We start from the raw sequence: 27,531 nt of genomic DNA, 5'->3' as shown, positions 1-27,531 counted from the left end.
CAGTGGATAAGGGGCTGGATGCCACAGGAAATGTTCTGAGGACTCAGAGGTTGGTGTGTGCCTATTGCTGACCCATACAGAGAAAGCAAGCCCTGTGGGGGCCTGGCAGGTAGTGTTTGTGTTGCCAGGAGGCCGGTGGTTTCAGGGAGTTGACCCATAGCAGGCACAGACAAGATTTCCTTATGCTAAGGGCAGGTGATGGTGAGGTGCCTCTCAACCCTGAATACCTCTGGGGAGCATCACAGCCTCCTCTTTAGGAATACAGAAAGCTAGGATTTGCAGTACTCCACCAGATCTTTAGTCTATAAGCTCTGTTATCTTACCTCTGAACTTGGCCAATGTCTGATGCTTCACAAGAAGATGGAAAAAACCCCATAGTGCACCTAGCCAGTTGTGAAATACTAACAGTGGGGACTGCGAATGGATGCCTTCCTGAATGGTCAGTTTATGCCCCGAGGGGAGAGATTAAATTATCCTTATTTTAGCGTGAATCATTACAAATTTTTTATATTGGCGTAAAAGTATCCAGCCTCTTTTAAGGTCCGGATACAATTACTGACTTCTGTGACTTTGCTGGGACAGTGAATGGCTGAATCCAGTCCGTGTGAAGGGGTATTTCCTTGTATTAATTCTAAATGATCCTACAGCTAATTTCACTCTGAGACCCTCTGTTTTTAGCCCCTCACACCTGAACCAGAGCAGCATCCTGCTTTCCTCTCTGTGTGTTCAGCACAAAGTCAATTCGCATTTCAAGTCATGAAATAGCTGTCTCTGGATTTAAAATATAGGTGTTTTTATTGTCTTAAATAATACATACAGTAAAATGTATGTAGACAGGCACACCCTGGCTCTGCTTGAACTAGGATGCTAAAAATTACAGTGTGTCCATGGCAGCACGGGCAGTGGCTTGGGTTAGCCACCCAAGTACAGTCCCACCTGCCACCCTGGTATGCACTCAGGCAGCTAGCCTGAGCCACTGCGCAGCCACTCTGCCAGCATGTTTTGTCTACCTCACTTGGGAATACAGGCGCCGGCCCCATCCGCACTCACCCTCTTCTCCCAAGGACCCTGCCCCACCTCTTCCCACCCGCTTCCGCCCCCTCCTCTGAGCGTGCCCTGTCCCTGCTCCTTCCCCTTCTCTTCCCCCCACCCCCCAGCATCTCCTGCATGCCGCAAAACAGCTGATCGAGACAGGTGGCAGGCAGTGGGAGGGAGGAGGAGTTGATCAGCTGGGCCGCTGGCGGACAAGAGGAGGAGTGGGAGAGCTGGTGGAGTCAGCACCTATGCTTGGGAAGCACCCTCCCCACTGCTGTGTACCCCTCCTACACAAACCCACCTCTTAATATGCGGCAGCATGTGCACTCCTCTATGAAAGCCTCCTTCCCTCCAGAGGGAACCATTGCTCACCTTCCTGCTGTCCCGCTGGGATAGCTCATAGCAGTGGTAGCACAGTCTTTGCATAGAGTGTCAGGCGTACTCCTGTCTTTGTCATGTTTCATTTGAGGTTCAGCTTCATCAATGAAAAGGTTATCAGCAGACAGATGTTAGACATTTCACTTTTCCCTAAACAAGCCTTGCTGTTTGGGCTGTCCTTGAATTTATCAGTATCTCTTAACATCAAACAAGGTTAAGTTGTTTACTCATTTAGAAAGATTTCTGTTCTGTGGTTCAGCTTGGTGCGAAGCTTACACACTAGCTTGAATTCTAGCAGGAGACAGTCCCCATTTGATAGAGTTAACATCATGCCAGAAAAAAAACCCAACGCTTTTCTCCGGTGCAATCTGCAGCAACTCCGAATTTTAGCAGGATTACTGTGCCCTGGTGGGTGGGAATGCAGGAGATGAATAACAAGCATAGAGAGGTTAACAACTTTTGTGGATGGGATGGTGAACATGCAGAATTTTTGAAGGCCTCTCCCAAAACAAAAACAAGTGGCCTTAAGCCAAAATCAGAAACACTCTGCTGTGTCCAAAGGTCAGCCCGAAGGAGGCCTACACGAGAAGTTATCTGTAATTAATGAGGAATGGTTTCTGTTCTTTTCTTAAGAGTAGTCACCTGCACAAACTTTCCATGTAGTGCTACTGTTGTCCTGTTTGTGAGGAATTAAGGGTACATTTGGGATTGCAGCAAATCTTGACCCCCTACAGAGCCGAGCCGTGTGGCTCTGATGATGTGGAGGAAGGGGCTCCTTGCAGAGAGAGATTTGGGAATTGGATAGAGACATACATGGGCAGGAGTTCAGGCCAGGACTGGCAGACCAATTAATCCCCCCATGAGAAGGCAGAGGTTGCTAGTGCTGACATCTCAGATTCATGACATTTACCCTCCTATCTGTTACCAGATTTGCCCATTACTTTGAGGTATGCTCATTTATTAGGGTTGCTGTTCTTGGGGGCGGGGGGGGGAGTGTTCTGTAATTCTATCAATGTACTGCTTGTGTCACATGTGTTCTCATACGGAGTCCTGCTTCTGCACGTTCCGTCCCAATGGAGCTATCCTGCAGGGCTGGGTTCTTCCAGCCCCAGAATCGGATGAACACACGCACACCCCACACATATTAACACAGCGCGTCTGAGAGGACCAGGTTAATCAGCACTCCCAAGCTGGCCCTTTATATGTCCTTGGTCTCAGCAGGCTGGGTCAAGCAGCACGTCCAAGCTGTCACCCTTATATGCCCTTGGACTCAGCAGGCTGGGTCGAACACCACCTCCAAGCTGTCACCCTCATATGCCCCAGGTTCAGCATATCCCTATCCCCACTTTCACGTTACAATTGTTCTGGTAGTAACCCACTTGATGAGCAAACCCCAGAGGATTTTTGGGCGCTGCAGGGATCTTTAGCTTAGGCACAAGGAACGTTGCTGCAGAGCAAATGAGGAAGCCAAAAAACACCCATGAGGGGAAGAGAGAGAAAGAGAAGCAGCCAGCTTAACCATGAATATTGTTGCCAGGTAATAACCATAGGGGAACCAACCAAACAAAACAGTTATAATATTAAATCTAACTTAAATTTGATTATAAAAGTCATGTTTAGAAAACTATGACTGATCACACAAATCAGGTTCAGAAGACTATACTGAGAAAGAGAGAGAGCTGGGTTCTCATCACTCCATGAAGCTTGAATCAATCGGGGGTCCCAGGTGGTGGTGGTAGCTGAGGGTCCGGAGTGCTGGAGACAGGCAGAGCCCCCAGCACAATCAGTCAGGAGAAGATGAAGTCCCAATGGGACTGATGGAGATTTTGGATCCAGGCATCAGAGCACTTACTTGAGCATGGGTAGAGGTTTTGTAGGGAAAGAACAATGGTTGAAGGGAGAACACTAGATTTGTTTGTGCATAAACTGATGACTCAAGGGAGAATACCAAAGTTGTTTTGTTCAGGCTAGACAATAGGAACTGATCATTCCTATGGGTGGTGTTCTTTCGAGGGAGCTCACAATGCAATTAGGCAGCTTCAGTGTTTTGGATACCAATAAAGGATTTATTCCTAGAATTGGTCTGATAAGCACTGAGCTGGGTGTGTGCAGGCGTGGGTTCATTAACATCTGGAGCAGAGATCCCCCATCATGCACTGCTTCCCTGCTTTTCTGGTCCCAGAGTTCAGTGCAGTTCTTGCTTTGGAATCTCTGTTCTCCATTCTGTATGCTAATGGAGATGCCTCCCTGTCCCATCTTCGATGCAGATGAGGCTAGGGGAGTTTCCTTAATCCTGTCACCCTTCTCTGGAGGGGTTTAGGTGTGTCTCTTCCTACCTTTTCATTGCTTTTTGTAAGCCTTTCTTCTGATCAGCTTTGGTTCAAGCAGAGGCTGGGAAGCGGGAGGTCTTTCGTGAGTCAGACAGGCTGGGTACTGTGCCCTGGTTCCCCAAGAACATAGAACTGCTAGGTAACACATCCCCATCAGCTTTTACTGTATAGCTCTTGGATTTCAGTTCCTAACCATCCCTAGCTAGCCCAAGTGTAGAACAGAGACAAGTGAGGCAGCAAGATGGTATTCCCCTCAGGCAGACTAAGTTTTACAGGGGAAAAGGGGGAAATGTTGTCCAGCACAATGCTAATGTAAAAATCAGTAGCTGAGCCTCTGGCTCTGGACTCTGTGTGTGTGTGTGTGTGTGTGTGTGTGTGTGTGTGTGTGTGTGAAAATTCTCACTAAACTGCAGAGTTCGGTAACAACAAACCCACAAATCCTTACTGAAAATAAATGTGTGGAGTGACAAGGGGAAGTTCATTGAACCATGGTCTGAGTCCTGCTGCCGTGCCAAGGTGGGGCCGTTATGGGCAATGCCACCCCCCTTGTGGGCTGATGGGGGAGCACTACGTCACTTTGTGGTTCCTCCACTGGTACTCAGCCGGGCCCTGGAACACAACTAGGATATGAGCAAATGGCCAGTGGTGCAGGTGCTCCTCTCCGTCACCAGCGCTCACTCAGCTGCATGCCTCCCCAGTTCATGCTGAACCTCCTGAGTGAGGTTCTTCTGTTCATTTCTTTGATGCAGCATCCTGGGTTCTTCTTATTGTTATGATGTTACTTTCGTCATAGAGTCACTAAAAACTGTAGTACCAGATAATCAGCATTGTGTCTTCCAGCCATTCATCTGGGTGAAAGGTTCTAAACCCCTAGTAACCTTACTGAATTAAAGGGAGTTGCTCCAATTTTACACTGGTGTAACTGAAAGCAGAATTTGGGCCAGAAAGAGTGCAAAAAAATGTAGTGAGGTAAGATTTAAGTAGGGTTGCTGCTATTCGTGTGTTATGTTGCAGGGCAAATAACCACAATACTATGATGTTGTGTTACAATGTTGTCATGTTGCTAGGTTACAAGTAGTATGGAATCGAGAAAGAAGCATTCCTTTTTTTCTCCCTTTACCTATTCGGATTGGTGTGTTGTAATTCTGCAATGATAATCCTAGCCTAAAATCTGGTTTTACAAGCCTAATTGTCCCTCAGAGTTTGTGTGTGGTGCATATATTGGCTTGTAGCAGTGGCATTATATAAGTGATCCCAATACCAACACTGTAAAGAGGGGTGGGGGGAAACGTTAGGAAAGAATAAAATGATTCACTAGAATTCCCCCCCTCCCCCCATGGACACCTGAACAATAGATCAGTTTTTATTTGGAAAGCCTCAAGATATCAAAGGATTTGTGTGTCATGGTGTTACAGACCAAGGGGGTTGAACAGCTCTAAAGAATTCAGTCTGACGCATAGTGTCTTGTTTGTTTTGCAAACTTGCCAAAAGGCCCTCTTTCCATTACTTTTTCTAGCATTGTGTGAGGCAGATTCTACAGATGAAATGTCTGGCAGAAATATTACGTCGCTGCATTGATCATGAACATAAGAACGGCCAGTTCAGACCAAGGGTCCATCTAGCGCAGTATACTATTGTCCGACAGTGGTCAATGCCAGGTGCTTCAGAGAGAACGAATATAACAGTGAACAATCATTGAGTGATCCATCCCGTCATCCACTCCCAGCTTCTGGCAATCAGAGGCTAGGGATACCCAGAGCATGGGGTTGCATACCTGACTATCTTGGCTAATAACCACTGATGGACTAACCTTAATGAATTTATCTAATTCTTTTTGAACCCAGTTGTAGTTTTGGCCTTCACATCATCCCCTGGCAATGAGTTCCACAGATTGACTGTATATTGTGTGAAGAAGTACTTCTTTTTATTTGTTTTAAACCTGTTGCCTATTAATTCATCAGGTTACCCCTGGTTCTTATGTTATATGAAGGAGTAAATATCACTTTTTCTCCCACCATTCACGATTTTATAGACACCTATCATGTCCCCTCTTAGTCGTTTATTTTCTAAAATGAAAAATCCCAGTCTTTTAAATCTCTCCTCATACAGAAACTGTTCCATACCGTTAATCATTTTTGTTGCCCTTCTCTGTACCTTTTTCAATTCTAATATATATTTTTTGAGGTGGGTTAACCAGAACTGCACACAGTATTCAAGATGTGGGTGTACCGTGGATTTATATAGTGGCATTATGATATTTTCTGTCTTATCTATCCTTTTCCTAATGGTTCCTAACATTGTTAGCTTTTTTGGCTGCCTCTGCACATTAAGCAGAGAACTATCCACAGTGACTCCAGGATCTCCTCTTTGAGTGGTAGATCCCATCATTTTGTATGTATAGTTAGGATTTTGTTTTCCAATGTGAATTAATTTGCATTTATCAACTTTGAATTTCATCTGCCCAATCGCCCAGTTTTGTGAGATCCCTTGGTAACTCTTTGCAGTCTGCTTTGGACTTAACTATCTTGAGTAGTTCTGTTTTCTCTGCAAATTTTGCCACCTCACTATTTATCCCTTTTACAGATCATTTATGAATATGCTGAACAGCACTGGTCCCAATACACATCCCTGGAGGACCCCATTATTTACTTCTTTCCATTCTGAAAACTGACCATTTATTCCTACCCTTTGTTTCCTGTGTTTTAACCAGTTACTCATCCATGAGGGGACCTTCCCTCTTATCTGTGACTGCTTACTCATAAGAGGACATTCCGTCTTATCCCCTGACTGTTTATATCGTGTACTTAAATCAGTTTGCCTACAATTTGTTAAGGGCATAAGGGGAACTTTCTGCTACTTCCTGGCCTTGGATCACTAATCCCCATATCTAGCACGGCATGTGAGTCTGCTCTGTTTACACACACATTTATTTATTTATTCCTTATTCATTACAATGTTCTAGTGGAATTGTTTACATCTTCGAGACTGTAATTCCTGCTGCCCCTAACGTGGAGCTGTACCTTAAAGTCACAACTGAGCCTTGTATTTTGCACAGAATAGTGTGTGTGTGTGTGTGTGTGTGTGTGTGTGTACACACATAAATATAGAATAACAACAATTACATTCAAATCACAGCAGCAGAAAAGCTCTCTATTCAAATAAATAATATTTTTTTTAATTGCCTGGAGTTTTCTGCTGCTGTGACTTGAATGGAGTTGTTGTTGTTTAACATTTATATTGTGGTAGCACCTAAAGGCCACAGTCAGGTTGGTCCTCATTGTGCTAGGCCCTGTACAGACATAAAACAAATGACAACAGCCCCCACAGTCTCAGGAAAATGAAGCCTAGGGGTGCCAGCTTTCAAAGAAAAATACACTTGCCACATGAAGAAAAAATATTGCTACTGAGAGGTCATTTCTTCTTCCCCTGATGAGTTTAGTGGCTACTTAAGTGTGTTTGTTGTATAATGCTGTGATTCTAGTTTTAACTGTGATTTTTCAATAGTTTTCTTCTTATATGTTCATTAAAAACCAGATAATTATGAGCCTGGTATTGCAGTTCTTAAAATGCATGAGGAGCCCCTTTGAAGCCCACTGGCGGTCCGGGTAAGTAAGAGGCTCTTTGCATTTGTAAGGAGTGGAGCATCAGGCCCATATTCTCTTGCTCTTTGAAGTACAGCAGAGCAAATTCTGTTCTATTTAAGGCTTATAATAATGGTAAATTCTTTATATTTCATTCAGTCATCAATGTTTATAGCTTTCAAAGCAGCACAACCAAATGATATCTGTATCAGCAAATATACATACATCTCATCATGCTACATAAACTATAGTAGCATCAGGGATATCTGGATCAATAAGGCACACCACGTTGTCAAAAAAGTATCCAACAGGCTTAATGAACTGGAATCCTCACACCCCAGTACCCCTCGTGCTGGCTTCAGACACCCCCCATATCTCCCAGAAGAACACAGTTTCACTTTGTTTCCTCCAGTCACCCTCAAACCAGTCCAACCTGCAGTATGGAGCTGCCAAGAGCCAGATTCTGAACTCATACTTCTATGCACACAGCCCCACTGATTTCAATGACAATAGAATATTGTTACTGCATGAGATGGGGTGGCAAAATCTGGCTGTAACATTCCACAGGTGAAATCCTGGCCCCATTGACAAATGGGCCCTATTTACCCCTGGAAAAATGCCTATTGACTTCAGGGAGGCCAGGATTACACCCTAGGTGTTCAGTCTAGAGGTTGTAAGCCAGAGACACTGAACAAATGCTCTTTCACTGTTTATCTGTTGCTGAATTCACTCTGCCTCTGGGGCATGTGACATAAATGGTAGAACAGGGAAAGGTCACTCTGCCTGACATGCCTGTCTCTTCTCAGTTCATTTTAATCCCACCTTCTTCCTTTATTCCAGTAGTGTCAGTCCCATGCTCATGCAGGAACAAAGGTAAATGCTTCTTATGGTCATCTGTACCCTTATTTTATCTACTGTAGAAACCTAGATCATGCCAGCTTCAGGCCTTCTCCCGTGCCTGTGCATACACGTGGTGAAACAGTGGCCAAGTGACGTCAAATTATACCTGCCTACAGTGGAAAATTGAAAGCCTGAGATTTCCCTTTTTAGTGACCCCCCTCCACTTCCACACAGGCCTGTACCGGTATACCTGGGTTTCTCTTTCCACTGACATCTCAGATACATTTACAGTTTTCATTTTACCTGAGGAAAATAATAATGCTCTATGAGGCACCTCACTAATCCCTGCCTTAGTCTGAGGAGGACTCCAACAGCCACAGGCAACACAAGCATTCCCCTCTCAGCCCATGCAGGCTTGGCTGTCTCTCTGCAGGTAACCTCCCCCCGCCCCTCTAGCATTCTGAGCGTGCCCTGGGGTGTTTGGTCCCACTTGCACTGGACACTCAGAACTTCCAAAGAACCGGTACACACCAGCTTACCAGTTACTCCTCAGGATCACCACTCTGCTCATCACACAGCACATAGATACATTTACCATAAAAAGAAGAATTGTGTTTAAAAAAGAAGCAAGATTTGAGAAGAGGCAAGTAGAATGAATGGAAACAAATGGTTACATATATAAAATAAAATTATAACATGTTTTCTAGAGTCTAAACTTGCTTAGATAGTTATTGTCATATCACATAGAGCAAAAGCTTACCCCAAATCCTTCCAGTGTATTACAGCCAGACTTGGCTGTGGTCTCACAGTCATGAGATAAATCACGCTGTCCCCTTGCCGCCTCAGTGGAAAGATCCCGTCTCTTTGCAATCCCAGATATATCATAACAGTCCTTTGATCTTATTTGTAAACAGGACACCCTCTACTCATTCTTCTTTCCTGTGGCCTCCTTCTCTTGTTGACCTAACAGTCTTTTAATTTGTATCTGGCTCCACATGCAGATAGGTTTACGTTGTGGGACACAAAATGCACAATATACAGTTGACCAGACACAGAGAGAGAAGCATGTCCTATCCCCTGCCTGAACAGAATCTCTCCACAGCATGTCACCTCCTGGTGACCTACTTTTACCTTCAAGGCTTTGAGAACTTAATTTCCAGTATAGATACCTAACATCATAAATATTACTGATATGTACATTTCATATTGACTAGGATGACCAGTGCATTCCTGGTTCTTGGTAAAGACCTCACATGCCACCTTTGCCATGCTTCTATGTACACATCAGACCCAGAAGATCCCTGAAACCCCTGTGCCCTCTGCCAGCTGGCACCAAGAAGTTCCTGGGTCACATGCCCCCTTTAAAGGAATCCAGAGGATGGTAGGAATTGTCTCCTGTGTACCTGTTGGAACAGGACCTCTCCATTGCTCCTCTACTGTCAATTTCATACCAGCCCCAGCACCTGCAGCTGCATCACCACCACTGGTCCTGAGATTTTGAACAGTGTTCTGACAGCTTAAGAAATTCCCCAAAAGTGAGAGTCACAGGCCAAAAGCCTGAAACTAGGTAGATGTGAGTGCAACTATTATGATCCTTTTCATAAACTTATTCATAACCAATTTCCAGAGACATCTATAATTCTCTCTTATAAATCTGAGAATCTCTATTAGAGCACCTATTATCTTATGCAGGTATATTAGAGACACAGAGTGCGTGAGGTTATATCTTTTATTGGACCAACTTCTGTTGGTGAGAGAGACAAGCTTTCGAGCCACACAGAGCTCTTCTTCAGGTCATTATGAAATGACCTTCAGGGCCTGAAGAAGAGCTCTGTGTAAGCTCAAAAGCTTGTCTCTCTCAACAACAGAAGTTGATCTAATAAAAGATATTAGCTCACCCACCTTGTGTCTCAGAGATATATTGTTGTTATTCAGAACAGACAGGAGTGTCTAATATAAATTCATGATGGTTAAGTCCATCAATGGCTATTAGCCAGGATGGGTAAGGAATGGTGTCCCTAGCCTCTGTTTGTCAGAGGATGGAGATGGATGGCAGGGGAGAGATCACTTGATCGTTATCTGTTAGGTTCACTCCCTCTGGGGCACCTGGCATTGGCCACTGTCGGTAGACAGGATACTGGGCTGGATGGACCTTTGGTCTGACCCAGTATAGCCGTTCTTATGTAACAATCAGGGTCCAGTCACCTCAAGGGGAGAACAGAAGGTTTAAACCCCCCAAATAAGCAGCTAAATCAACTGATTGTATCCAATGCTATTGTAATACAGATCTGTCTCATCTTACACTGGGGTTACGTTCCGCAGTCAGCACTGTGGCAGAGCTCTGACCTTGCCCTGTGGGTCCTGTGCTTCTAGGCGGTTTATGCTTAGCCTCAGTGGCTCACTGTGACCCTCCACGTAGCCCTTCTCTCTCTAGGGCCAGGGTTACAGTCTGAGCCCTTTTCATCATAGGCCTGCAAGGAGGTTGGTGAGAGAACTCCCACAGTCTCTGTTCAGCCTCCTGTCCTGATAGGGACCTGACTTCCCCTCCCAGGAGCTGTTCCTGTAGTGGTGGGTTGGGGGGAACCCGGGCCCGCCCTCTACTCCGGGTTCCAGCCCAGGGACCCTAATGGTAGCAGTTGTTGGCAGCCAACCTTTCACTGCCAGAGTTGCTACATTTCCCTAGGCCACTTCCCCACAGCTCTCCTGCTTCTTCCTTCTTCACCCTTACCTTAGGGCTCCTTTAACGATGTTTTAGGGTGTCTTCAGTAACCAGCCCTTCAGCCGCACTTCCTCTCCTCTGGCTCCCTGACTCCCCTGTCTGACTGGAGTGAGCCCTTTTTATAGTATCAGCAGGGCCTTAATTAGAGTCAGGTGGTCACATTAACTGAATGGCCTCACCTGACTCTTTACAGTTTAATTAGAGTCAGGTGTTCTCATTAGCCTGGAGCAGCCCCTGCTCTGGTCAGTCAGGGAACAGAAAACTGTTAATCCAGTGGCCAGTATATCTGCCTTCTGCTATTCTGCTGTACCCAACTGGCCTGGGTCTATCACAGCACGTAAAGCGAAAATTGCGTATAGTCAAAATTACATTGAGTGTAATGGTGAGCAGAATCACCCGCACTACAGAAACAGTATTTAAATTGTTATTTTTCTCTTTTTTGTTGTTGTTTTCTTGTTTTTGCCAACCGCGTAAAGCTGAAATCACACATGTTAAATGCGCCTAAGATGCGAAAGACCTGTATAAACTTTATACCTGTATAGCTATAAACTACCTGTATAGTAGTGTCAGTATAAAGTATATAGAGTAAGGTCTTTTATGAAACCATGTGCTGTTCTGAACTTGATGGTTGCTATCAGATATGTATACAGACTATGGTTATAAATGTATGTATTTGTGTATATAGAAAACTGTACTCCTAATCTGTGGGGCAGCTTCAGCTCCACTTCACAGCAGGGTGGTGAAGCAATCAAGAAGGGAGAAGCATCTCCCAAGCCAGATGTTTACACACCGCCAACTTCAAGTACCCCTCCATTATCCAGCCCAGGAAATGACACTGAGGGACCATTAGAGTAAATGTGAAGACATTGAATCAGTTGAGAATTTCCTCACATTTCATACTTATTGCGAGTGAAGAAAAATACTGCAACCCCTTTTAAAATGGAAGGGGTTTGAAGTGAAATCCATCCAGAAACTGAGGGACAGCCTCTAGGCGGGAGGCTGGGTGTGAACATTGGTGTCGTCCCTGTCCCCCATTTCCCCCACCCCCTGATAGACAGGAGGTATGCTGGGAAACTGTGCAATGGCAATAGTTAAAATCCTTTTTTCTAATACAAGTTATCTACTATGGAAGTGTAAAGTCCGAGGATGCGACTTTGTTTAGTTTCTGTGTAATCTGCATGTGTTTGCTTCCCCATATTATTTCATTTTTGAATCTGGGGGTTTTCTATTAAATAAACTCTTGTTTTTTATTCCAAGCGGGTTTCTGGTATATAAATTGTGGGGAGCCAAAGTGATGCGATAACTGGGGGACTGGTTTCACGCTGTCAGGGGTGACGAACCAGAGGGGAACTATCTGAGTATCTGGTAGTTAAGAATTCGGAGAGCACAGATACGGGGAGACTTGGGACTAGAAAGGCTGTTGTGTCACCCTCCAAGGGGTAACTAGGCTGGTGGAAACCAGAGTGAGACCTTGTGCTTGTGGGCAGGATACTGGTGTCAGGGATCTGAGCCATAGTAACACAGAATTAAGACACTTTAAGGTTACAGGGCAGGCGGTGACAGAACCCCTCACAGGTCTGGGTGATTTCAGAAACACACAGTGGCTTCATAGCAAAAGTTTTGGCAATAGAAAAATATAAATCCCTTTCCTCCCCAAGTAACTGGTGTTCCATATGTAATTACTTAAAGAAAATCCATCTTGTCCCTCCTTTTACGCCTAATTCCTGCATGACTGCTATCAGTTGCTGTCCCCAAGAACTAACATTTTTCCTATGTTGTAAAAATATTTTTCTTTCAGCTCCTATTTATACTTCCTAACCTTTCCGGTCCAAATTTCCCATTTGGATGTGTGTGCGTCTCACCTGTCCAAGTCAGTGGGAGTCATGCATGGACATATGAGAGCAGAATTCATCACTGAGGGATTTTGTCCAAAATTAAATCATACTATTTCTGAGCATCCTTGTCAATATATTTATCCTGCGGAGCAGACATGCAATATGTATTGACATTAACTGCAGTTTAAAAAAAATGAAGTATGAGCTGTCCTAACAGATTTTAATTCCGTTGCTAATACTTCCTATCTTTTACAGTCTATTTTTCCTATTGATCTCGAGGAGAAATAATTAATTTGTCTTTTTGTCATCTATGATATCCTACCATCATGTAGAAAATAACCTTCCAGTGATTGCAATTACCTTCCTTTGGTTAATTTCCTTAATAATCAGCTGACACATCTTTTCAGTCTTTATTTGTTTAATTGTTTTCCTTTAGTAAAAGGTTTGGTTTTTATGTATTTTATACAAATGTTTTGCAGCCTGTCATTCTTTGTTATGTATACACTATTCTAACATGGCTTTCTGCTACAAATTAGCTGGGAAGGTTGCTGTGCCCTTCTTTCATTTTCATTTTGTTCTTTCTTTTCCTCTCTAGATCACAAAGTCCACGAGGGCAGGATCTGTACAGGAACGCCTCTTGCCACAACCGGAGTTGTCGGATGGAATTCCTCAAGTCCGCCTCCGATTAACTGACAGTAGTGCATGTTTGGAGGAAATGGATTTACCAGATGAAATCTCTTTCATTAACAGTGCTGCATTCTTCTCCAGGTTAGTGCTCCTTTCTTTTCATAAAATACATCTGTGGATGTGTTTATATTCAGAGTACTAATATATTGCCAGGACATAAAGCAGGTGTGTAGCTTTGTATCAGTATTGTAAATGCTGCTGATGCTCCATTTTTAATCTTAAAGCAGCCAGTTCCTTTTACATTAAATAGGGCCTGCGTCATGTTACCATCTGCATGGAATAAAACATTATGCTACATGCCTAACTAAGCAAGAGCACCATAATTCACCCAGATTCCCAAATTCCCAAATGCCCCGACACTCTTTGAAATGCGGTGTAAGACATCCATGATTTAAGACTAATGTATTTCTAAGATACTAACTGTGAACTATGGAAAATATTCAAATATACTCTTAAGAAGAGGATACAGCCATTTTTATAATATCTACAATTTTATGTTTCATAGGCGGGGGGGCAAGTGGGGCAATTTTCCCCGGACCCCGGAGGGCCCCCCACGAGATATAGTATTCTATAGTATGGCAACTTTTTTTTATGGGAAGGGGTCCCCAAAATTGCTTTGCCCCAGGCCCCCTGAATCCTCTGGTGGCCCTGTTCATAGGCATGTGGGGGCAATTTTTAAGCACTCCAGTGGTGAGCCAGTGAAGAGGGAAGAAGGGTAGTTTAAAAATACTTTTTAAAAAGTAAAATTTCTCAGCCATACTGTAATAAAAGGGCATCAATTCATTTTTTGCTTTTTTCAGTTTCTTACGGTAAGTTTAATATTGAAACAAATTTCACTAAGTGATAGAACTTAATCCCATATTGCTTTCTTGATAAACCATTACCTGGCAATCCAACTCTTTTCTTTATTTATACACATGTTCATGCACACATGTGCCTACTCTTATGGGACCATAGGGCTAAATTATTAAAAACATGCATGCTCCAAATGGAGTAGTGTGTGCAAACGGATAGATGCATCTATAAAAAGAACACACACGTTTGTTCCCCATAAAAATTTGCATGTGTATAAACCTGGCCTGTTTTGTAAAGGATTGTGATCGAGAAAGCTGTTACACATTTGAAACTGTGTTGAGAAATGTACATGTGTTTCTGGAATAACTGAACACACAAACTGATGGAAGGTTGGTCTTGCCGCAGGCTTCCTATATGACTTTAGTCTTGTGACTTAATCTTTCTGTGCCTGAGTTTCTCTGTTAGTAAAATGGGATAATAATACTTACTTGGCTTATAGGAAGGTTTTGAAGCTAAATTTAAAGTTTTTGAAGTCACCCTTGAATGGAAGGAAGTACAAAACATTATAATACTTTAAAAAAGTGGTCAATATGGTGCCGTGGTTTCTGAGGCTGCTGTGTAAATGTGAGCACACTGAAAATGTGTGTGTATATGTACATTATATATTACATCTGTGTGTGTCTGCGTGCGCACACACAGGATGGACGATGCTCTGGGAATCAATGAGTTCTGTAGTGCAGTGGTTCTCAACCAGGGGCACAGAGAGGTCTTCCGGGGGTACATCTAGATATTTCCCTAGGTTTACAACAGGCAACATAAAAAACACTAACGAAGTCAGTACAAACTAATATTTCATACAATGACTTGTTTATACTCCTCTCTATATACACTGAAATGTAAGTACAATATTTATATTCCAATTGATTTATTTTATATTTATATGGTAAAAATGAGAAAGTGAGCCATTTTTCAGTAATAATGCTCTGTATTTTTGTATTTTTATATCTGTTTTTGTAAGAAGTTTTTAAATAAGATGAAACTTGGGGTTATGCCAGACAAATCAGACTCCTGGAAGGAGTACAGTAGTCTGGAAGGTTGAGAGCCACTGGTGTAGTGAACGGGGCTGTGGTCTGTAGGTCTCCTGTCTCAGCTTGTAGAAGTTGGAAGATGTGCGGTGAATGAGGCATCAAACTGCAGGAAGAAATAGGATGGTCTTGTGGTTAAGGCTTTTCAGTGCTATGATGCACGTTGAATGCTGTGATACATGTTGAATATTGTAGAATTGAATTCTGTCTCTGCCTCTACCACGGAATTCCCGTGTGGTGATGAGTAAGTCAGTTACACTAGATTTTTCCCAGGTGGTCACCAGTTGTGAGTTCTGCATTTTCTGGGTGCCCAACTTGAGACCCTAGGGCCTGGTTTGTAGAAGCGCTGAGCACTTAAGCTGCAGCCAAGTTCAACAGGAGCTGCCCCTTGAACATATAATGAGCTATAAAAATGCTAGGTCCTCTGAAGAATTATGCCCTAAGCATCTCAAACTGGGCACTACTGACCTTAATATCTACATGCCTCAGTTCCCCATCTGCGGGATAGTATGGTGGAAATAAATTCATTAGGGTGTATGATACCTTCATATGGAACAATGAGGATAAAAAATATGGAATAGATGCCCATTTAGTGAGCCCATTCCATTCTGTGCACTGAATGAGACCAGGGTCCCATGGCAAAAAAAAGATATTGAGTATGTGATCATATAATTAAAGACTGTATCATAATGTGTGCACAAAAGCAGCCAAATTAAAGCTGCGTGGCAACCTTAATTCTGTCATTTCCTAACCTTTGAGTGCTTGACTTTGCTAACTTGATGTTCTTTTAACATAGATTTTGTGTGTAATATATACAGATACACATATAACAATCATACTCACCTACTTTGTAAAGCACTTTGTGATCTACTGAGGAGAAGCACTTATAAGATTATGTATATTGTGCTGCATGACTTCTGAGCTCTCCTCTTCATTGAATTATATTCAAAACATTCCTTTCAAACTGAGGCAATTTCAAGACAATTCATCTTCCTTTAGCACTCCTTGAACTTTTGAAAATCCCTTTCCCCAATGAATGACTGATTGTATCAAATGTCTAGGGTAGGGGGAAAGGGGTTGGGCTGATTTTTCATAAGTATCACTTACTGCTTGCATAGATACAGTCTTAATTAGAACAAATTATGAGCTACCTATGAAATGCCAGGGCCTAGTTCAGAAAAAAGTTTTGCTTTTATGTGCTCATGTTACTGAGGATAGCCTGTTTGCAAACTCAGATTATTGATCTGAAGAAATGGATGGAGAATGTTGTTCTTTTCACAAAAGTAATGTTAATGATGTGGCCCTGGCATATGCACAATACACAAATACTGTGGCTTCTAATATTTGCAGAGCTGGGGGAAGTATTTGGAATGGAAACAGTATTCCTGTACTGTACTCATTCTGCCATTGATGGTTTTGTGTTGAGAGGATCATGGTTGCAAGCAAGGTTCCTTCTCAATTGAAAGCATGCTCAGCTGCACCCCCTGCTGGCAGCCACTGCACATTGAACACTGCCTACTGTGTTGTGAAGCTTCCTTAGTAGTAGACATCTCCCCTCCACTGGAGGTTTCCTCTCTTGTTGTCTGAGGGAGGAAGGGACACTAAGCCTCCCCCCTAACCCTGCTTCTCCGCAGGGAAGGGTCTTCTGGAATTACTGGAGGAAGGGAGCTATAAAGCTCCTGCTCCTTTCCATAGGTCCTATCCTCCTGTGGCTGCCACTAGTAACAAAAAGAAGCAAGCTGAACTGAGGAGGGGAAAAAGTTGGTTCTGTGGGGGGAGAGATGGAATGTGGCAAAACAAACAGAACAGAGAAACCCATTTTTTGGTGGTGGTGGTGTTCCAGGCTCTCTTCTGTTCTAGTATTCATCAGACAAGGCTGCCCAGTACCTGTCTGGAAAAACATTCACCTAATTATACCTCCTGTTTGAGGCATTCTCCCTCAGACATCGAGCACATTAATCCATAGTAATTTTTCCCAGAAGCATAGTCTTGGCTCAGCTTTCTGTCGTGGTGGGCTGTCAGATTTAACCATTTGCCAGTAATCTCACCTAGTAGGCCGCTGCCACCACAGTTGCAGCTGCCGGAAACTGTTCTACAATGGTGCTCATTGTTCAGCTTGAATCATTAACTGGAAAAGGGACACACTTCTTTCGTTTGAGTACAAATGAATTTTGTAACTCTTAATTGGTGTAATTTTTCCAAAATCATTTTTGGTTTGATTTTTGAATTCCACTAATAAAGAAGGTTTTCTTTAGATTGGAATCATAGTAATGGGTTATAACATTGAATATGGATCAAGAATTTTCAACTGCACTTACAGAAAGAGTCTCTAGGAAGAAGAAAAGGAGCCTTAGATTGTTTGTATTCATGTTTTGGCAGTATTTAGAACACCACTTCAACAAGTGTTATGTTGTCATTATACAATATACTTGTAATTAAAACCCTAAGTATTAGGTACCAGATACAGTGTTCACTGTTGGCTGTGGAATGGCTTATTACCCTTTCATGTTAAAAGTACAGTTTGTCCCTTTGCAGGTATGATATTATTTATTCCAGGGTATTTTTTAAAAAAGGTTCTGCTGTAGTTTCATTGATAGGAAAATAATGTAAGAATATAAAAACAGCTATACTGGGTCAGACCAGTCCATCTAACCCAGTCTCCTGTCTTCTATCAGTGGCCAGTGCCAGATACTTCAGAGGAATGAACAGAACAGGGCGCTTATCAACGGATCCATCCCCTATTGTCCAGTCCTAGCTTCTGGTAGTCAGACTCTTAGGGACACCCCATAGCATGGGCATGCATCCCTGACCATCTTGGATAGTAGCCATTGATGAACCTATCCTCCATGAACTTACCCAATCCTTTTTTGAACCCAGTTATGCTTTTGGCCTTCACAACATCCGCTGCCAATGAGTTCCACAGATTGACTGTGCGTTGTGTGAAGAAGAACTTCCTTATATTTGTTTTAAACATGCTGCCTATTAATTGGGTGACCCCTGGTTCTTGTGTTAAAATAACACTTCCTTATTCACTTTCTCCACACCATTCATCAATTTTATAGACCTCAATCATATCCCCCCTTAGTCATCTCCTTTCCAAGCTGAACAGCCCCAGTCTTTTAAATCTCTCATATGGAACTGTTCCACACACCTAGTCATTTTTGTTGACCTTCTCTGTACTTTTTTCATTTGTAATATACTTTTTTTTTGAGATGGGGCAACCAGAACTGCATACAGTCTTCAAGATGTAGACATACCATTGATTTACCTAGTAGCAATATGATATTTTATCTCTTATTATCTATCCCTTTCCTAAACGTTCCTAATATTGTTAGCTTTTTTGACTGCCACTGCACCTTGAGCAGATGTTTTCAGAGAACTATCCTCCATGACTGTAAGATTTTTCTTGAATGGTAATTTAGACCCCTTCATTTTGAATGTATAGTTGGAATTATGTTTTCCTATGTATATTACTTTGAACTTATTAACATTGAATTGCTTCTGCCATTTTGTTGCCCAGTCACCCAGCTTTGTGAGATCCCTTTGGAATTCTCAGTCCACTTTGGTTTTAACTATCTTGAGTAATTTAGTATTTTCTGCAAATGTTGCCACCTCCCTGTTCACCCTCTTTTTTCCAAATCATTTATGAATATTTTTCATGGCACAGGTCCCAGTACAGATCCTACTATTTACCTCTCTCCTTTGTTTCCTGTCTTTCAACCAGTTACTGATCCATGAGAGGACTCTCTCTCTTATCCCATGACTGCGTACTTTGCTTAAGAGCATTTGGTGCTGGACCTTTTCAAAGACTTGTACACTATATCCACTGGATTATCCTTGTCCACATGCTTCTTGACACTCTCAAAGAATTCTAATAGATTGGTGGGGCATGATTTCCCTTTACAAATTTAAATATGCAAAGTATTGTTTGCAGTCAAGGTATATTGCAATGCAGAAAATATGTATTTTGCCGTTTCTGAAGTCCCTGCCCTACACCATGTTGACTGTTGCTATAGAGAACAATTTTATGTTGAGGTTGATGTATTTCTGTATGTATAAAAAGAGATAATTTTGTCTTTCCAAAATAGGTGGAGTACTGTTTGTACCAGCAATCTGTGCCAGTACCTAATGTAAATGTTCTCTCAAGAATTTCATCATCTTTAAAACTATTTGCTAAGGGCAAAGTGCTTTGCATTCAGTAGCAGAAAACACAACTTTAAGCCAGGCACTGTGGAAGAAGAGGTAAAGTGAATAAACATGCGCACACACATTTTTGTAGGACTTCTCCCATTTTTGAAAGTGTATAGGTATAACTGCCTGTCAGAGCTCTACCAGCTAGAAAAGAGGAACATGCATAAGGATCTGATCCAGCAAAGCACATGCTTAACTTTAAGCACTGGTCCCATTGACTTCATGGGGATTAATTGTATACTTAAAGTTTTGCATGGCTTAAGTGCTTTGGATTGAGGTTCAAATGGATTTTTTTTTTTCCGGAACAGGGTGCGTGAAGCTTATTCAGTCACAAAGGAGGAAAGGCCTCCTTCTGCCAAAGTCTGTAACACAAAAGTTTGATGTTTCATGTGCCCAGATATAACACTAACAGAAAGCGTAATGCTTTCTACAGCCCAAAGGTAAGAGTGAAAAATGCTTCCCACAGCCAAAGCCCAAGGTGGGAGCGTGTTGTGTTGAGCAAAGGTCCTTTCCAGATGCTGTTTATATTCCTGTAGAGTACCAGATGTTTGCTACCTACAGACTTGTTAGCATCACCATCATGAATCCCCTGCCAATTAATAAGGCTTTGCTGCATATCTCTCGTAACCATTGCATATTGATCTTGATATCATATCCGTTCTTGATCCTGGCAGCATTTTCAAGGACATCTGCCTATTCTGGGAGATTAACACCCTATTTGCTAGACATAGCCATTACACACAGGCTTACCCAGCTAAGAAGTGTTTTTCCAGATACCTGCCTTATCACCAATTTACATACTCAGGTGGTGGGGGAAAAATCTGCAGGGAAATTGAAAGAAAAATGACATGCAGATTCCAGGACCTGAAATCTTAGAGCAGCCAGTCTGAAGTCACTTGGGGATCAGAAAGTGTAAACTAGCTTTTGGAGTGCTTTCCATCCATTCTCCCCTTGTGTCATAGATCATAAACTCTTGTTTATGGCTGCAGTTTCAGCTACCGCGGGATTTGCCAGCAGAGCTACCCTGTAGTAGCTTTCCAACCTTTGAATGTTTTCAAAGGGAAGCTTTGTTTACTTCAACATTTCTTTCACAAAGTAACTTATATTGCCTCTTGTCCTAATTCCTACCATCGTATTGGTCACATGCTCATATGTCATTAAAACAAGGTGTGGGTTTGTGTACATAGCTGCACCCTGTTCTTAAGGACGATGTTTGTGTGTTCGAGCTGTAAACTGCTGAGGTGTCAATACGTATATCTGTGCACTTTAAAATATGTACATAATATAAACACTTGCCTTTTCTTTTGCTGGCTTCTGGCTTTCTTTTTAGCAACTCTCCTTTAAAGCAACACAAGCAAAAACTTGTCATTGTTCTGTGGTATGTGATGTGATAAGAACTTGATTTGTTCTATCAGCAGCAAGTAATCAAGCAGACCTGTTTTTTTCAGTTTATCTGGGCATTACATTTGGTACATATTTATTACCCAAACTAACAACTTCCCTTATCACTCAGGAGCCTCTGTAACAGGCTTACATAAGGGATCAGAACCAAACAACAATCCCTGCCCTTGTGAGCTCTCCTGAATCTTGGAGAAAGCTGCTGATTTCTCAACAATGGAGCAAAGATTTAGGGTGAGGTTGATGATAGAGAGTGGTAAGTTCTATGGGACAAGGAATATCTTCCTGTATGTCTGCACAGTGCCTAGCACCTTTGTGGGGCTGTAGTAATATCCTTAATAAATAATGAGTCAGTGAGGTACTCGTTTTCATTTAATCGAGATTTGTTTTCTCTGTGTCTGACTCTCTCTGTGCTTTAGGCTCTGTTGAGTTAGTTTTTCCAAGCTGACTCACTTAATTTTGAGAGTACATTTGTCTCCACCCTCATATGCAATCAATGCCCTTCTTTCTTGCATTGAGAGACCTTGGCAGTATGAACTGTTACATAACGAGTTTTCAAGAACTATATTCTCCCAAGGCACAGGCAACAAAGACTATTGCAATTTATGTTTTTCGTCAGCTTAGGTGATTGTGATCTAGGAATTGGGTGTGGTCTCAATTTTCCCTTTGTTGTCCCTTGGCCATCTATAATCAGGTCACCTTGTCAATTAAAATAACATGTGAACACATTATTTTTCCTCCTGTAATTCACCTGGTTTGATTGGGGGGGGGGGGGAATTCAGTTGCCCACCTCTTCATCAGCCCAGGACAGGTACATTGCTACCTCTTTGGGCTTAGGGTGTGTATGCTAGACTCAAAACACCTTACTATCAAGCCATCTGGGCATTGGCACCTTCTTGTTTCTAGCAATCATATTTTTGTCTCTGCCTAGAATTTCTCTGGTGACACAGTGGTGGCTGGAGAGCTGAAAAGCATTCTAAATATAGTGGTCTGAACGGTGCGTCGTAAGTAGAGGTTCAACCAATGGAAACAGCAAGAGTTCTTGATGGGACAAAGAATTAAGAGTTGTACATGTGAGAGAGATCACCAGTTGCACGTGTGAGACTGCATTTGATTGACTCATCTTTTTAGTGGCTGATCTGGAAAAAAGATTCTTCTTTCATTTTGTGTGCAAAGTGAACTTTTTTTCCTTTGTGTGGAAAGTGTTGTGGGGACTCAGGGACTATAAGGGTCATTCTACACTGCAATTAGACACCTGCAACTGGCCTGTGCCAGTTGACTTGGGCTGGGGCTGCGAGGCTGTTTAATTGCTCTGTAGACTTCCAGGCTCAGACTGGAGCCTGGGCTCTCAGACCCTGTGAGGTGGGAAGGTCTCAGAGCTCAGACTGCAGCCCAAGTCTACGCTGCAATGAAACATCCTGCAGCTTGAGCCCCAGGCACCCAAGTCGGCTGTCCCGGGACTGCTGCATCTTGTTGTTTGCCTCGTAGATGTAGCCTCAGAGGCTCCAACAAGCATGTCATCTTAAGAATGATCATAGAATCAGAGAATATCAGGGTTGGAAGGGATCTCAGGAGGTCATCTAGTCCAACCCCCTGCTCAAAGCAGGACCAATCCCCAACTAGAGCATCCCAGCCAGGGCTTTGTCAAGTCTGATCTTAAAAACCTCTAAGGATGGAGATTCCACCACCTCCCTAGGTAACCCATTCCAGTGCTTCACCACCCTCCTAGTGAAAAAGTTTTTCTTAATATCCAACCTAAACCTCCCCCACTGCAACTTGAGACCATTACTCCTTGTTCTGACATCAGGTACCACTGAGAACAGTCTAGATCCATCCTCTTTGGAACCCCCTTTCAGATAGTTGAAAGCAGCTATCAAATCCCCCCTCATTCTTCTCTTCTGCAGACTAAACAATCCCAGTTCCCTCAGCCTCTCCTCATAAGTCATGTGCTCCAGCCCCCTAATCATTTTTGTTGCTCTCTGCTGGACTCTTTCCAATTTTTCCACATCCTTCTTGTAGTGTGGGGCCCAAAACTGGACACAGTACTCCGGATGAGGCCTCACCAATGTCGAATAGCGGGGAATGATCACGTCCCTTGATCTGCTGGCAATGCCCTTACTTATACAGCCCAAAATGCTGTTAGCCTTCTTGGCAACAAGGGCACACTGTTGACTCATAGCCAGCTTTTCGTCCACTGTAACCCCTAGGTCCTTTTCTGCAGTACTGCTTCCTAGCCATTCGATCCCTAGTCTGTAACAGTGAATGGGATTCTTCCGTCCTAAGTGCAGGACTCTGCTCTTGTCCTTGTTGAACCTCATCAGGTTTCTTTTGGCCCAATCCTCTAATTTGTCTAGGTCCCTCTGTATGCTATCCCTACCCTCCAGCGTATCTACCACTCCTCCCAGTTTAGTGTTATCTGCAAACTTGCTGAGGGTGCAGTCCACGCCATCCTCCAGATTATTAATGAAGATATTGAACAAAACCGGCCCCAGGACTGACCCTTGGGGCACTCCGCTTGAAACCAGCTGCCAACTAGACATGGCGCCGTTGATCATTACCTGTTGAGCCCGACGATCTAGCCAGCTTTCTATCCACCTTATAGTCCATTCATCCAGCCCATACTTCTTTAGCTTGCTGGCAAGAATATTGTGGGAGACCATATCAAAAGCTTTGCTAAAGTCAAGGAATAACACATCCACTGCTTTCCCTTCATCCACAGACCCAGTTATCTCCTCATAGAAGGCAATTAGGTTAGTCAGGCATGACTTGCCCTTGGTGAATCCATGCTGACTGTTCCTGATCACTTTCCTCTCCTCTAATTCTTTATCACAGTTGAGGCATAAAGAGCAATCTGAAATGAAACTCATTCCACAGTTCAGGCTTTTCCTCACTGAATGAGAGGATTGTTTTTTACTTTCTGCTTTTCCCTGGTGGAGAAAGCCTTTTCATCTCATGAGGCCAGAGAGAACTCCTTACTTTGGTGCCTGAGGAGTCAGATGGAGTAGTCAGGCTACATTTCACCTTAATTAAATTGAACTTCACTCCTCCTTGAAGATTTTGGAGGCCTTTTCAAGCATGAGGGATCAATGGGCTCTTGCACAGAAGAACAGGCAGTACTCAAATGGCTGATGAAGTTTCAGCCTATGCTTGAAAAGTCAGTTGATTTTTAACCGTGACACCTAGCTGTCCATCTCTGCACATCCCCAGCAGTTCATTATAAACAGATAAAATTGTCAGTTCAGAGCACTGACCACTTAATGTTTAATTCTCGAGAATCAGTGGGTCCTTTTCTATTTTATTCTTGGTGTTTTCCCTAACATGCTGGTTGCATTGTTCAGCGCTGAACAGCAGGATTCCTTTTCAGACATGAATATACCAGCTATTTTTGCATTTGAAGTTGTGTGATTTTTTTTTTCATGTTGTGCTTTCCAGAGAGCATTTTCCTTAACCATCTCCAGTAAAAACTGGTATAAAAGGTCACCAGTTCTGAATCAGAATCATGTTTTTACTTGTCCACTTTCCCCAGTTCAGTGGCAAGAAATGTGGTGTGGAATGTTGTGTGCAGTGCAGTGTTTGCTGAAGGAGTTCAACTATGATTTCCCAGGACAAACAGATATTTTTAATCAAGGTAGTCAGCTAGATGTCTAGTGAAGAGAGAGGTTAGAAGGGTAGGCTTGTCATTTTGCTTGTATCTGTAATCTGAGCATTTTCAATCCTGTAAAATCCTTCTCCCGCATGGCCTAAGGAAAAACAGAGTTTTATTTTTATTTTTTGTAAGTGATTTGGGTACTGAAAGGGTCTGCTTACCCACAAGTAGTGGAATCTGCACTTCACTGCATCAGCAGCATGCCTCAAACTTGACTCAGAAGGACCGCTGGTTTAGGGGTCAAAAAGTAGTTTTGTCTCCATATCTGTTTGGTCCCTAGTCACTCTGTCAATTGTGGTAGCATGATTTGAGTGCTATGGTGCTGTGGATCACTGGGGAACTCCCAAATGTCTATCTGTTGTTAATGACTTCCAGTCATTAATGACTTGGCAGAAATCTGACTAGTGACCCACAGTCAAAAGGTTCTGTTATCCCATTGCCAATTCACTGAGTCAACCAGGCCTCTCATGATTTCTGTACTTGCTTATTTTATTTTACTCCATCAGAATTTTAGGATGAAGTGGGTATGGATTAATAAAGCTGTGATTTTCTAGTGAGTGAATGTTAAAATGATATAATACATAGGTTAAGAAAAGAGTGTCTATACATATGGGTATAATGCTTAAATTATTGAAAAGTACAAAGGTTGGTTTAAAAGTAATACAATATACATAGTACATAATCAGCAATAACCCAAATAAGATTAATAAATGTAAATAACGATACAATTTAGATGTACCCGAATACTCGGATGCTAATATCACTCATGAAAAGTTATACAGAGAGTTGGTTGCAGAAAGCAGGGTTGCCCAGAGGATTCCGGGGGCCCGGGGACTTCGGCGGCGGGGGGCCCCGCTTCGGCGGTAAGTCGGCGGCGGGGGGTCCTTCCGTTCCGGGACCCACCGCCAAAGTGCCCCAAAGACCTATGGCGGGGACCCCCCTCCACCGAATTACCACCGAAGCGGGACCCGCCGCCGAAGTGCAGCCCCCACCGTGGGTCTTCGGGGCACTTCGGCGGCGGGTCCCAGAACGGAAGGACCCCCCCGCCGCCGAATTACCGCCAAAGACCTGGCTGCACTCCGGCGGCGGGTCCCGCTTCGGCTGTAATTCGGCGGCGGGGGGGGGTCCTTCTATCCTGGAGAGGAAGGACCCCCGCCAGCGAAGACCGGGAGTGAAGAAGCTCCGGGGGCCCGGGCCCCGCGAGAGTTTTCCGGGGGCCCGGGCCCCGCGAGAGTTTTCCGGGGGCCCGGGCCCCGCGAGAGTTTTCCGGGGCCCCTGGAGCGAGTGAAGGACCCCGCTCCAGGAGCCCCGAAAAACTCTCGTGGGGGCCCCTGCTGGGCCCGGGGCCTGGGGTAAATTGCCCCACTTGCCCCCCCCCCCCTCTGGGCGGCCCTGGCAGAAAGCAAATCGATGACTGAGTGAAGATTGTCCCTCAGTAATTGAGAATTTAGGATAGGTTGTCCATTAGAAAATACAATCCATGGGGGAAGTATTTCAGTTACTTTCCCAATTGCACTTCTCATTGGCACTCCAGCTCATGTCTCCAGGTATTTCCTGATGTCTGGTGATGTGTTCTAGTTAAGTTACTGTTAGAAATTACCCAAACGTAAATTGATTATTATTGCTCTGCATTGCGCACCGTTGATTCATGCAGCATTTTGCAAACACATACCAAAAGAAGTTCCCTGCTCCAAGATGCTTACAAGCTGGAACACTTATTCTTCTTACCATGAATTGTTTACCTTGCTTTGGTTGTTGGTATCATGAGACTCTATGAAGTGATTGCAGACTATTTTTAGAGATGTAGTTGCCCCTCTGGGCAGCTCTGGCTTTTTAAAATCTAATCTAATCAAGATTTTAAAAATGAGTGGCTCAAGTGTTCATATCATTGCTATGTCTAAACATCTATTACTGCACAGGCCTGGCATGTTGTCTGGTCATTTCAGGAATTACTAGTTGCAGTGGCCAGTACCAGATGCTTAAGAGGAAACTGTAAGAAATACTGCAGTAAGCAATTATAAAATAACAGGTCTGTAGGGAAAGTTTTCTCTTAAAGCCCTCATTAGTTTGTGATCATCTTATGCCTTGAAGCATGAGGGTTTATATCCCATCCAAACCACTTGGGATTTGATTTTGTTGTTTTAATCCTTTCTATTGTAACGCTGGATGTTCTTGTTATCTATGCAAATGGCCGGGCCTTTTCTGAATCCATCTAAGCTCTTACTCTCAGTGAGATCTTGTTCACTCATAAATTGTTCAGAATGGTCACTTCAGAATGACTAGAGCATCCTCTGTCTCAGATTTCAGAGGTAAAGTGTGCTCTTTCTGCAATGCTCGCAGCCTGTATCAGCCTGAGAGCTAAGGATCTAATGTGAATCTTAAATACTGGCCATAACAGTGAATGGCTCTGATTAATACACTGCTGAGCTGGCACCATTGTATTCAGCTGTGCAGGAAAGCACCGTTCATGTTCGTAATGTGATAGGTTAGGTAAACTGAAGCTAGGGTGCAGCAGAAACAGCCCACAATTTTGGGTTCAGAGAGCTAAAGGCAAACAGGATTCTTGCAGTGGGGGTTTAATACGTGTAAGGCCTTGTCTACACTGGCACTTACAGCGCTGAAACTTTCGTTGGCTGTGTAGACATCAAAGGGTTTCTCACAGCCTACATCTCCCCTCCTCCCAGCATTGGTCTGACTGCCAGTTCTGTCCAAATGCAGAGATCAAGTTACTGTCTACAGCTCACTCTTCTCATAGTGCCTTCCAGCAGAGCCTGAGCCCAGTCATTTCCTCCCAACACCCCTGTCGTGAACCACTTGACTGCCTGGTAATTGCTTCAAAAAGAGCATTCCTTTGTAGTATATCATTTGCTCAGGAAGAGGCGCTCACTCTGGAGGGTATTATACCACCTGCCACACAACCCATCTTAGTCAGAGTTCACTTCCATGACTCTGCTGCTTGCATTGGAAAATGATTGAGAACAGTGGATTTTTGTGTGATTTGTCTAAAACTT

At 43.3% G+C, this 27,531-nt stretch overlaps 1 protein-coding gene across 1 annotated transcript in view; it reads left to right on the top strand.

Annotated features, from left to right (window-relative positions):
* Positions 1–27,531, top strand: part of FAM13A (family with sequence similarity 13 member A) — a 202,432-nt gene that overhangs the window by 81,265 nt on the left and 93,636 nt on the right. Inside the window, exon 7 of the mRNA XM_045017748.1 lies at positions 13,314–13,486. Coding sequence (XP_044873683.1) covers positions 13,314–13,486 — 173 coding nt within the window. The remainder of the gene's footprint in view (positions 1–13,313; positions 13,487–27,531) is intronic.

This window comes from Mauremys mutica, chromosome 5 (genome assembly GCF_020497125.1).
Source record: "Mauremys mutica isolate MM-2020 ecotype Southern chromosome 5, ASM2049712v1, whole genome shotgun sequence".
NCBI lineage: Eukaryota > Metazoa > Chordata > Testudines > Geoemydidae > Mauremys > Mauremys mutica.
The sequence above is the reverse complement of the archived record's forward strand: the minus strand, read 5'-3'. Positions and strand labels throughout refer to the sequence as shown.